The 12365-nt window shown below is 51.0% G+C and overlaps 5 protein-coding genes across 5 annotated transcripts; 3 read left to right on the forward strand and 2 right to left on the reverse strand.

Annotated features, from left to right (window-relative positions):
• Positions 1–831: 831 nt before the first annotated feature.
• BGZ61DRAFT_395113 (fungal-specific transcription factor domain-containing protein) lies at positions 832–3947 on the forward strand. Its single transcript, XM_046242915.1, has 6 exons — positions 832–993; positions 1090–1377; positions 1432–1531; positions 1584–1991; positions 2045–2135; positions 2191–3947. The coding sequence occupies exons 1-6, from the start codon at positions 886–888 to the stop codon at positions 3608–3610; spliced, it is 2415 nt and encodes an 804-aa protein (XP_046101585.1). The 5' UTR covers positions 832–885; the 3' UTR covers positions 3611–3947.
• A 399-nt stretch (positions 3948–4346) lies between these two features.
• BGZ61DRAFT_496023 (aryl-alcohol dehydrogenase AAD14) lies at positions 4347–5498 on the reverse strand (the record flags this gene model as incomplete). The annotated part of the gene is made up of 1 exon (XM_046250965.1): positions 4347–5498. One exon carries the CDS (start codon positions 5496–5498, stop codon positions 4347–4349), a length of 1152 nt encoding a protein of 383 aa, XP_046101586.1.
• Positions 5499–6154: 656 nt separating this feature from the next.
• Positions 6155–6986, reverse strand: BGZ61DRAFT_456176 (uncharacterized protein). The gene is made up of 2 exons (XM_046246471.1): positions 6615–6986; positions 6155–6541 (listed from the first exon to the last, which is right to left on the reverse strand). The coding sequence occupies exons 1-2, from the start codon at positions 6633–6635 to the stop codon at positions 6305–6307; spliced, it is 258 nt and encodes an 85-aa protein (XP_046101587.1). The 5' UTR covers positions 6636–6986; the 3' UTR covers positions 6155–6304.
• Positions 6987–7786: 800 nt separating this feature from the next.
• On the forward strand, positions 7787–8747 carry BGZ61DRAFT_480693 (Alpha/Beta hydrolase protein; the record flags this gene model as incomplete). The annotated part of the gene is made up of 2 exons (XM_046249224.1): positions 7787–7792; positions 7845–8747. The coding sequence occupies 2 exons, from the start codon at positions 7787–7789 to the stop codon at positions 8745–8747; spliced, it is 909 nt and encodes a 302-aa protein (XP_046101588.1).
• Positions 8748–9590: 843 nt separating this feature from the next.
• Positions 9591–10548, forward strand: BGZ61DRAFT_357576 (X-Pro dipeptidyl-peptidase protein; the record flags this gene model as incomplete). The annotated part of the gene is made up of 2 exons (XM_046240890.1): positions 9591–10014; positions 10070–10548. 2 exons carry the CDS (start codon positions 9591–9593, stop codon positions 10546–10548), a joined length of 903 nt encoding a protein of 300 aa, XP_046101589.1.
• Positions 10549–12365: the final 1817 nt, after the last annotated feature.

The following is a 12365-nucleotide window of genomic DNA, read 5'->3' on the forward strand; positions in this document are numbered from 1 at the left end:
TAAATTCCCAACACCCACCTTCCATCCATTCTGATGCGAACGGTTAACACGGCACCGAAAATGCAGGCTGAAGTCGACGCAGCAGCAGCACTAACAAAACGCACGGCGAGATACGATTGCGGGAGCGAGACCGCGACGCAACAAAGTTTGGTGCCTGAGCCCACAGCAAATTGAACCACTCCCGCGGACGGAAATTGATCGACAGCGCCAATGGGATTCTAGAACGAGGCTGCGGTTTTTTGCACTGACTCCCCACAAGTGAATTCATTGTGTGCTCGAATTTCGTGCCCCTACGTCATGAGGGATGTGTTGACTGAGTCTCAAAAGATATGGGGACGAACCCAGGGCTGTGGTAGTGCTACATGGGATGAGCCGATGGTCAGTGAATCGATAGCTGGTCGCACACTTTTGCAGAGCCGAGATGCCCAATACTGCTCTATTAATACATGGGAGGAGGCCCTAAGAGCCTTTCGTCACCTCGTTCCTCGTTCCTTAAGGCAATGGTGTAACACCCTATCAATTCCCTACTTTAAATCCCAGGTTTTCCGTCACTTTGGTATATCCCACGCGAGGGGCTGGGTGTGGTGGGGTCATTTGGTGTATCGGGTTTTTTTTTTTTGGGAACAGCCTGCCGGGTCCCCAAGAGATGGGAGACGGGAGACTTGGAGCATAAAAGTGAAGGTATCGCGGCATTAAGAAAATGGCCTGGGAAGTTCCCAGCCCTAAATCCAGCAGGACCGGCAATTGGTCAAGGACGACGCGGCCCCACTGAAGGTCCTTTCGCCAACGTCATCCCTTTCGATCTCAGCCCCATCTCCAACTTCTTTCGCTGACCGGAGACTGAGATCGACAAAAATTGAGATCAAGGCCAAAGAAACCGACATCATGGCAGAATCCCCAGTCCAAGAGACATTCGTTGTCAATAGGGAGGAACTTGCCACTCAGAACAAACAGCGTCCGGCATGTACGGAATGCCAGCGTAGGAAGCAAAAGGTATTCCCCTCAATACAACGCAGTCCAGGGCAGACGTGGTCCACATGACCAGACATCGAACCCGCCCCCAGATGAGAACAGACTGACACTCGGCAGTGCAACCGCGAATGGCCCTGTGTCCACTGTTTGAAGCGCAAGGTCGCCGACCAGTGCCGCTTCAACCACGTCGAGTCCGCCGAAAAGGCGGCTTTTAACGTCAAGAAAAAGCGGCACCTCAGTGACGAAAGTGAGAGCCCTGGCACTGTCAATGGGACTGGCGCTGGCACTGGCCACGGCGGATCTGTCGGTCGGGGCGAGACTTTGACGCAAGAAGAAGCGTCTGGCTTCAAGGAACTGGGCTACATGCCCTCCCATCGTCTCTACCGCCTAGCCCTGAATGACGACGTAGGTCCTCCTCGAGTCGAATCGTATGAGAAGCTTCCCCTGACCTAACATCAGGAAGCCGAAGGCGGCCAGAAGTACAATGGCGACCCATCCAGAACCGTGTTGGCTCAGTTGACACGAGCCCTCACGGCTCTTCCCCCGCGGCCCTACACCGGTATGACATCGATATGAATATTTGACCTGTTGACCATACTGATCCTCCCCAGACATCCTCGTTCAGACTTTCAAGGACAATGTCAACTTCCACTACTACATCCTCTACCCACCCGCCTTCCTCGATCAGTACCGCTGCTGGTGGGCCGACCGTATCGCCAAAAAGCCCCTGGATCTGTCCTGGACGTGCCTGCTGCTCATCGTCTGCGCCTGTACCGCCCAGTATCTCGACGCGGAGACGCAAGAGCAGCTCGAGTCTGACCTAGGTGAGACGCCTCAGAACCTGACGAATCGCTACCAGGCAGCCGCCCTGGAGCTTGGCAGCGTCGTGCCCTCCAGCGACAAGAACTTGGAGTACGTCCAGTATCTACTGCACATGTGCTACTGGTACAAGTCGGAGGCTCGCTTTGTTGAGTGTTGGCACACGCTCAACTCTGCTATTCGTGAGGCCCAGGAACTGGGTAAATTTCCCGATATTCTCGGCGTAAGATGGCTTGCTGACATTTTTGGCCAGGTATTCACCGCGAGGAGGTCACCAGTCTTCTTCCCGAGTTTGATCGGGAGATGAGGAGACGTGTTTGGTGCATCCTAGACACTTGGGACTGGTACGTCGTGGCCGTTGGTTTACAGCATTTCCGTCCTTCGTACTAATTTGCCCAGGCAAATCTCCGGCTGTCTCGCTCGTCCCATGATCATCGACAGGGACGAGTGCGACGTCGAGCTGCCCAGCCTCGCCCTGGAAAAGGACTGGCCGTCGCCCATCCTGCACATGAAGCTCCAGTCGAAGCTCATCGGCCAGCTGTCAAAGAAATACGGCAAGGCCGTAAATCTCATGGTCGCCACGCCTGCAGGCGCCCAAGAGTATCGCCAACACCTCGAAAATTGGCGCGCAACCTTCCCACCTCGATACGACGGCGACAAGCCCGACAACTCGATGGACAAGGACCACCCGTGGCTAATACTGCACCGCCACTACCTCCAAACCATGTCCTTGCTCATGACCCTCGACCCTTTCAAGTCCTTCCTCACCCGGACGCCCGCGAAAGACGCATCACAGGCCTGGATGGAGGCCCGCAGAACTGGTATCGACTACTGTTTAAAGCTGATGAGCGCCCTCAGCGACTTCTTCACGCACCTTTACCCCCGAGACGCCAAGTTCCACTTTATCCTCTTCTGCATCTTCGACGTCTCGGCAATCCTGTGTTCTGCCGTCCTTCACGACGAAGAGGGCGACCTCCCCCGCCGCAGCGAGGTGTACGAGAGCATCACTTTGGCAGCCGACATACTCTCCCAGCTCAACAGCGTCACCAAGTCGGCCAGAACCTGTCACGCGGTGCTCCAGAAGCTCAAGGCCAGACTACCGGACCGAAGACTACCCAGGAGAAAGCTGTCTAACCCGCCACCCATGGCGCCCCCAATGGCGTACCCAACGAAGAAACCGAAGCAGGATGCTCAGCCGACGCCACTTAACCCTACCTCGAATACTAGCGCGAGCAGTGTGCCGGTTGAGACGCTCTCAGTTAAATCTTCCAGCAGCACGGCCGTGGCCCCTTCAGCCAGCGATGTTGACCCTTTGCAAAGCATCGAATCTGCGACTCCTCCAACCGCAACAATCAGCAATAGCGGCGATGGTAGCATTCCAGATGTCACCAGTGGACCTCATGTCGCCGAAGGTCATCAACTCCCCAGCAATTTCCATCTTCCCCAAACGGCTGAAAACCCCACCAATTCCTACTGCACCAGCCTCCCGCCTCAACCCGATTACACCCAGAACAACGACATGGACGCAGCCAACGTCGATGCCAACCCCGTCCAACAACACGATTTCGGCATCAACCCCGCCGACTTCTACATCCCCCAACCCGTTGCACCCCAAGACTTTGCCGCTTCCTCCACGCCTCACAGCAGTAACTTTGAGGACCTAGGCTTCGGCAACATCACCCAGAGCGACTTTGGCGACTTTGGCGAGATGTGGAGATGGTCCCAGCTGGATCTCACCTACACTCCGCAGTTCATGTGCCAGAACTCGCCACAGCAACCAGGCAAGGGCCAGGGTCAAGGCCGGGATCAGCAGCAGTGACATCTTTGGGCATCGCATCGAATGTGATCTTATTATGTTTCATTTCGGAGAACCTGACGTTTCGGAAAATAGCAAGGTCTACAAGGCCCTTTTGGCTGGTATCTCATGGATCATTGTGAATTCAGGGATGTACGTTAATAAACATGTCAATTTCCCGGTGTCCCTTGCGAACTCGGTTGGCATTTCTGAGAGACACCTCTCCGTCAACATGTCTGGCTCAATAATGGGGCGAGCTCATCTCTGGGCTCCTCTTCCGCCGGGTCTCAATCGTCCCAATACTCACAACGGGACCACCAACGCCAGTGCTAACGGAGCCCAGGTGATAACAACCTCCGCCGAATGTTGATGAAAGGTTACTAAGAACACGTAGACTTCTCGGTGCACGTAGACTTCGAATGGGCGCATTAGAGGCCGCTGTCGAGCAAATCTCCGACAACCTGGAGAACCAAACAGAGGCCATGAAGCACAATTGATAGACATCTGCGACAGTCTCGTGTGGTTTTCCACATGTAAGTCATAAATTTGAAGAGTGACAAGGCACTTAACTTGGTGTCGAGTGCGACCCTGGCCACATACCGACATGGACCTCAGCAACACATGAAAAGATGACCCGGAGTCTTCGTACTAATGGTAGTGTAGTACCGGTTTGAACAGTCATATAATCATCTTATATAGCTTTTTATTCTACAAGCAGCAGCTCCAGCCAGGACCCCATTGCAATTCATCACACCCTTTTTTACTCATGCCCAATTGGCTTGGGGGCTTTTTGCCAGGCGATGTGAGCCGAAGAAGCGACCAAGGGCGGAGCGACACCCGTCTCCTTCGGGTCATCCTTGATAAAGTTCATCGGAAAACCAAGATCGAACTGCTTGACGCTTTCAATAAGTTGAATTTGCTCGTCGGTCAAGTGGATGCTCAGCGCCTTGATGTTATCCTGCAAATATTCGACCTTCCTGCCCCCAACCATTGGGAAGACATTCCTCGTCTTCTGCATGACGTACGCGAGGGCAATCTGTTGGATACTCTCGGTTCCATGTTCGGCAGCGACCTTCTCGAGAGCCTCACTTGCCTTGCGCTCATCTTCGCTCTGCTCAGAACCGAACATTGACCGGAGACCCTCGCCGGCCCTCTTGCGCGCCTCGAGTTGCTTCGAGGTCTGCAACTTGCCTCCGCCAAGTACGTCCCAGGGACAGAGAGCCATGCCGAATTGGCGCGCCATGGGGATGATGTCACGTTCAAAGTCGCGAATTAGAATGTTCCAACGGCCCTGGTAGACAGAGAAGGGCGTCTTTCCATGGGCTCGTGCGTAAGTATTGGCGGCCGACACAACCCAAGCCGGAGTATCAGAGACGCCTAAATAGAGGACCTTGCCTTGCTCGACGAGAATGTGAAGGGCATCCATCAACTCTTCGATCGAAGTAGTCCAGTCCCACCAATGGACGTAGAGGAGGTCGATATAGCTGGTTTGCAGCTTACGCAAGGAATCGTGAACCGAAAGAAAAAGCGACTTCTTATGGTTCCCCGAGTAATTCACCGTCTTTCCCGTGCCTAACTCCCACACGCGGTATTGCGAGGTGAATTTGGTCGCCACAAACATGAGATCGCGGTTGTGCCGAGCAGCCATCCACTCGCCAATAAACTTTTCGGACTCCTCGTTTTGATAGTTATTGGCCGTGTCAATGAAGTTCCCGCCCGCGTCGTGGAAGGCGTCGAGGAGCTTGAAGGATTGCTTCTGGTCCATGGAACCCATGACGTCGGACCAGGCGGAGCCAATCGACATGGCGCCAAGGCAGAGGGGCGAAACACGGACACCGGCGGTGCTGGAGAGGACGCGATAACGACCGAGCTCAGTCTCGGGTTCCGGGGCGGGCTGGAACACTGAAGACATCGTGGTGACGTTTGCAGCTTTGTTATGTAAGGGATGCAGAAAAGCGCAGGGAGTTGACTGGTAGTAACAATTTGCCAAATGTAAATTGAATCCGGAATGGATGTGGAGGAACGATGGCACAACTAGTAGCTTGAAGCCGATTCTACGGGCCTTTTATACCTAGACGAACAACTATGAGATCATAGTGAGCCAGCTCGAAGCCTCGGCTCACCTCCGACTGTGGAAGCGCACTGCGGTGTCCAAGAGCTAATTTCATCTCATGAGCCTTAAGTCCGCGTAGCTGCCTCGGAGTTTGTGGGTATCTCCATAAGCCCCAATGCTGGTAGACATACCCTTGTAAGCCTTCATGGAAGCATCTGAGCCATTAGGTCCGTTTTTAGTAACGGACTGATGTTCTAGTGAACTGAGGACATCTGCAGCCAGCTCTACTGGACCTGGGACTCGTTTATTATGATTTAGACATCGTCTAAGATTGATTAATTATTAATCGCTCCTGAATCGATCTTTTCCTTAAATCTAATCGTATCCTCTTCTCTGAAATGCCAATGCGTACTCAAAGTCGATAGGGACGGACCAGATAATCAGCGTAGCTATAAGAACACCAGCCCGAAAGAATGGCCTGAAGTTCGAGCTAGGAGCTTTCGAAACCGTGAACATAGAAGATCGTTTCCATTCAGTAAACTACCCTTAACTAGGGACAATATTTATTCATTCCATATTACGCCTTCATTGCGTTCTCAATACTTTGCCACCCCTCACAGATGCTTATCGAAGAACCAGAGCACAGTCTTATAGCCGCGGGTATACTACTCCTTGACGCGGGCGTCCTCGAGGTCAGCGCGGGCGGCCATCCATCCGTGGACCTGGTCCTTGAATGTCTCAACATACTTGGGGCCCTGGAGGGTTTCCTCGAACTTCCTGACAGCGTCTTCGGGCTCCTCCATGGACGCCAGTAGGATTAGGGGCATCCGAATGCCCTCGGCGTCCTTGGGGTCGACCATAGCCGGGTGGATGTCGGCGCCGACCTTGCCGCCCCAGCAGTACTAGAACACACATGCATGTCATGTTAGTCTTACACCCTCATATGGGGAGTCTAGCCAAGAACTGGAAACTCACGCCGATAATGGCCGATTCCATTATCTCGGGATGGTTAGCACTCAGCTGGACTCAATTCTAAGCTGTCTCCCTGAGTAGGGAGAAGAAGATGAGATGAACGAACAGGACGTGAAGCCACCAATCTCCTCGTAGGAGCCCTTGGCGTCGTAGCCCTTAGAGATGACGTGCGGGATGTTACAGCAGGCCTCGTTGTGGCCGTGCTGCGCGGGCATAGTCGATATCTTGGCGGCTTAGGCCTATGAGGACAAAGAGCGGGGGCTGGTTTGGGTGTACGGGTGAAGCTCCAGATGGACTGAAGCGGCGGTCAGAGGTTTGTGGCGACTATTGGAACCCCAGTTTAAGGTCTTCTCGCTCCCTTAAACCGCCACTGACAATCCCCTGACGACGACACTCAGTGGTCACCGCGTGGTCTGAGACAAAGAGTGATGTCACCATGAGCCCATCTTTCTCCTTTTGGGTTTCGTGCGGGGGATTATCGTTTGCTGAATCGGCCCTCCACGATTTTCGGCCCCACAAAGGTATCGCCCGACGATTTTCGGGCCCTTTCGGGACATGGACTTTACGGGCTATTCAGAAAAACCCCCAGTTCTAAAGATTTTTAGCGCCTTAACGTAGCGTACTCGCACCTATTGGATCTGACTTTTCTGTGGGCCGGCACCTCCGTCACTGCTAACGACTCAAGCAACATCATGGATGGCATAGTTGCCGCAGGGCGCGCCCAACAGTTTGGCTGTCGACTATCCCAACGCTCTCCGGAGTTAGGAAATAGGCAGAAGATAGCCTGAATGGGAGGACTGAGCAGCTCCGCCGGTACATCGACATGTGAGTTCCTTAATGCTGAATTTTAACCTTGCAGTGCCCCAAAGCGGCAAGATCCCTGCGAGCTAGAGCATCGTGTAGCAAGGCATATGGGAAAGTTTAGGCCATGACGTCCTTGGTGTGATGCAGCGATACGCTTTCTCATGCTTCTCCTCTTCTGTCGTGTTCAGCTAATTCGGAGTTAAGCAATGTTCGGATCCCGGATCTTCGTTCAGTCCAAGTATAAGAACACGAGTGTCATTCACTGTTCCGTCAAAATTGTACCTCAAATCATACAACTTACTTTTTCTAGTCAATCCTCTAAAGAATTCATTCTTAATAACCAATTCATCTACCTCTCTACGTCAAGAAAGATGGTTGTAAGGCTTCATATCACTTCAATAGGATCCATGACCTGACTCTAGTAAATAGTCCGACACTGTTACGGCGTTCGTCGACCCCTTTGCGCAGCTTTTTGCGCACAGCTTGCGCTCGCCCATTTTGCGCTATCCTTCTGAGGAAGGACTAGAGTTCGAGGAAGTCTGGTTCCCGTCTCTTGATGGCGTGGTCCTTGAAGGCTGGTTTATTCCCTGCAAGGGTTCAGATAAACTCATCATTGCCAATCACCCGATGCCTTGCAATCGCTACGGCTATGCTGGCCATCTACCTGGATTCACCCTATTCGGCGGCTTCGAGTGCAGCTTCATCAAGGATTACAAGCATTTGCACGATTCCGGATACAACGTACTCTGCTACGATCTGCGTAACCACGGACGCAGTGGTACCGGATCAGGCGGAGTTGTCGGCTGTGGCCAACTGGAGTGCCGCGATGTGGTCGGTTCCATCTTATATGCTCGCTCCCGTCCGGATACAAAGGGCATGGCAATTGGGCTACTCAGCCGTTGCCTTGGAGCCAACTCGACCATCATTGCCATCTCGAGGTATCCGCAATATTTCACTGATATCAAAGCCCTTCTCGCCCTGCAGCCAGTGTCAGCCCGAGCTTTCATTGGTAAAGGAGCTGAGAATGCTGGTGTTGATAAAGAGGAGGCATTGAAGGAATTTGACACCAACATCTTCCATCGCACTGGTTTACATCTCGACGAATTATCCCCCATCCCACATGCCAAAGACGTCAAGATACCCACACTTGTTGCACAGGTACATCGAGACTTGTCCACATATCCCGAAGACGTTCAGGAAATCTATGATAAGCTTGGGGCTAAAGAGAAGGAGTTGTTCTGGATTGAAGGGACTACTAGGCGGTTTGACGGCTACAATTACTTTGGCTCTCATCCAGAGAGAATGCTTGGTTGGTTCAAGAAGCACTTTTAGCTCGTTCCAAATAGTGAGAGGCCGTAGAGTAGTGGGAGTTTTTGCAACATGTGTCCTCACGGTTATGAAATCCAGTTCTAAGGCCTCGATAGTTCTTCATGATGTTACCTGGTGTTCTCTGAGATTAGAAACCTATGCAGAAAAGTCTAATCTAAATCACTTGTAATTGTGACGCGATGTCATTTAATATCTGTGTTGTGGCGTCGGAGTTTCATCGTGTAATCGCCTTGATGAAAGTGTTGTCTAGTGAGTGATATCATATTCTTTTGAGATCTGAGCAACTGCGGTAGGAGGCACTGAGCTGTAGGCGGCCGGGAGCAAAGCTAAAATTAAGGCAGTGAACAGGAAGGGAGTGCTTTACTGTTTAGGGATTGACTTCAAATTAGCTAGTCTTAGACCGCAAAATATGCCTGCGGACACGAGAACCCCTCAGTATATAGATAGCTCTTCAGATCGTTCGATGGCAAGATATTCACGGATAGGTCGTCGGTTGTGCACGGTATGCAACACGACAAAATCTTAGGCCAGCTCCGAAAAACAGAGTCCGCCTCAATCGAGATGGTTAATGACCCATAAACCGTTAATACAGGCTTGTTTCTGAATCCGGATGTCAGAATAAGAGGGGCCGAAAGAAGCCCGAAAATCGTCGGGTCATCCCGACAAACTTCGGGCGAGAACCCTGTTTCGCACCAACCGCTCTTTAGTCCATACCGGGGTTAGCGGAGATATCCGACCGGAATTCATCAAGGAGCTGGTTTAAATATGGAAAGAAGGAATACGTTATTCGTAGAACACCAGGCTTTTTCCCTAGCTCATCACCAAACCCGTTTTATTACTTCCAGAATGACTTCCATCTCTATTTCCAAAGGCTCGCTTACTTTAGCTGGGCTACTCTACAAACCTATCACGACAGCCTCGAGCAAAACCCGAGCCGTCATCATCGTTCACCCGGGTGGTGGCGTCAAAGAGCAGACTGCCGCGCTTTACGCCACGAAGCTCGCTGAACAGGGGTTCACCGCCGTTTGCTATGATGCGTCTTTCCAAGGCGAAAGCGGTGGCGAGCCGCATTTTCTCGAAGACCCTGCCGAGAGGGTAAGCGATGTCTGGTTCGTCGTTGATTACCTACAGCAACAAGATTTTGTCGATCCCGACAAGATTGTCGTCGTTGGCATCTGTGCTGGGGGTGGCTACGCGGTGGCTGCCGCAAAAGCAGACCATCGCCTGAAGGCTGTAGCAACTGTGTCCATGGTAAACATTGGTGCCAGTGGTGAGTATTCCAGACAAGGCCTAGCTTAACGACTTTTAGTTGATATGCTCTCTAGCGCGATTGGGCTGGTATGGCAAGGAGCAGGCTTCCCAACACATCAACAGTCTGGAACAAGCCGCTGCGCAGCTCACTGCTGAGGCTGGCGGAGCAGACAGAGTGTGCGCCCCGTACGTTCCACCTCAGATAGACAGTACTACTCCGGCAGACCTGTGTGAGGCAAACGACTACTATCTCACCTCACGGGCTCAGCACCCTCGGGCTGAAAACAAAATGCTTTTCAAGAGCTTCCCTCGCATGCTTGTCTTCGATGCCTTCCATCTAACCGACATTTTCCTCACGCAGCCAACCTTGCTGATTGCAGGAGAGAGCGCGGGCTCGTTGTGGCATTCTCTTGAGCTGGATCAAAAGATTAGAGGCAAGGCGAAGAAGGTTATTCTGCCCAATTGCGCACACATGGATTTGTACGACAAGCTTGATTTTGTCGATACGGCAGTCACTGAGATTGCTCAGTTCTTCAAAATTAGCCTTGTATAATAGACCTACAATGTTAGCTACCGTAGCCATGTTGTTTAGGGCGGGCATGCAAAAGAGAACGCTCGTGGAGGAACACCCAAATCGACTGACGTCGCAGCTCGTGCTCGCACTACGCGGCCTTCACATGGGGGACGAGGACGTTATCGAGGCCCTCTTGGCCAAGGGTCTCCCCACCTCGCTACACACCATCAAGCTTCGCGTCGCTACGTTTCATAGTGGTAGACGAAAAATATTCAGTGTTGAAGAAACGATCGATCGCGTTGTGACAAGCCCGAGCATACTAGGTCTTCTTCGGTTAAATATCGTCCTTCCTCCTCCATATACTATCGCTCAGTTCTTCCCAGCGGAGGGCCAAGTTATGGACGGATGCAGACATTGCCCGCCTGGTCGATGAGTCCCAGAGGTCTTAGTTAAGGGCTTTCGTCTTCAGTGCTGAGAACTAAGGGATCCAGTCGTCGCTGGTAGCTAGCTTGATAGGGGTAGCTGAGGTCATCGTCTCTGAGGGGTCGGCGAATAGTCAGCGATCCGGGTGAGAGAGGTGTGCGAATAGTAAGGGCACGTAGCACGTATCCTGTTGCATCTAGCAGATGGATAGGATCATATGTGTGAGAAGCTCTTGCTATTCTTCCTATCTAATTGAGGTCTGCTAGGTCAGTCTTATAGATGAAGATGACCTCGGATGACCTCGGACGGCCGAGAGGCTCCGGATGGTCCGGAGTCTTTGGCTTTAGCTAGCTACAGGAAAAATCAAGGAAAGCTAGGACTATCATGAGATCGGTGACGAGGCCGGTGGCGATGGTGTTACAGTGGTGTGATGCTGTAGATATCCGATATCCCGATACATGTGACATATCCAACTGTTAATTGTTAAATAGCTAGCTGCGACAAAAGCGTAAGGTTGCCTCACTTATATACCAGTACAGCAGGCTATTCTAGACCATAGGCCTCCAATTTAACAATATCATTTCATGTATATTTTCCAGTCATATCATATTCAATACTAATATAGTTTCGAAAATTACATAAGTAACTAGATATTACAGTCTAAATTATTTCTTAATTATAACCAAAATCCCCCATACTATAGAAACCTTATTTAGAACTTAATAGTTAATAGATAGAGCTTAAATTATTAATCTCTTCTTTATTAGTCCTTAAAATTATTTAGTTTTTTTTTTTTAGCTTTACTTAATATCATCAGATAAATCAAGCCATACAGTAATCTCAAACAGTAGGAATAAACAATAAGGGCTACACCCAGCACCAGAAGAAACAGTAGCTGAACAATAAGGTTGTTGCCCACCGGTCTCTGCCTGAAGCTTCTATTTAACTCCTCTGACTTCAATCCTATTGTCTGTAGTTAACAACCTTGCTATCTGCAGTCAATAACCTTGAGATAGTAACCTTATTCCGAGCAAAGGGATATAAGGGAGACGTCTCCCATTATCAAGGGGCCAACTTCCCTTCTAACACAGGGTGTTAGGTCGGGTCGTGGGAGTTTTCAGTGTATTTATTAAGGTTAGACTGGGTCGAAAAAGTTAGATAGGATTCCAGCAGAGAAGAAAAAAGCAGCTTAAAACCCAAAACTTGGGCCTTGGTAACTGTGACGTGCGCGTAACGAAAATGCAGTAAATTCAAACACTAGGTTCCCTTATCAAGGGAATACTAGGCTAGTATAACCTTTAAAAAGTAATATTAGTTTAATTTAGTATACTAAAATAATTTAAAAGTTACCTAACGTACATGATAAGCGAGTGCACAATACAAGCGAGTGCACAATTTTTCTTCTAACCGCCCTCTTCCCTCTTTTAACTCCA

The sequence above is a fragment of the Ilyonectria robusta genome, assembly GCF_021365365.1.
Source record: "Ilyonectria robusta strain PMI_751 chromosome Unknown BGZ61scaffold_16, whole genome shotgun sequence".
NCBI classification, from domain to species: Eukaryota; Fungi; Ascomycota; class Sordariomycetes; order Hypocreales; family Nectriaceae; genus Ilyonectria; species Ilyonectria robusta.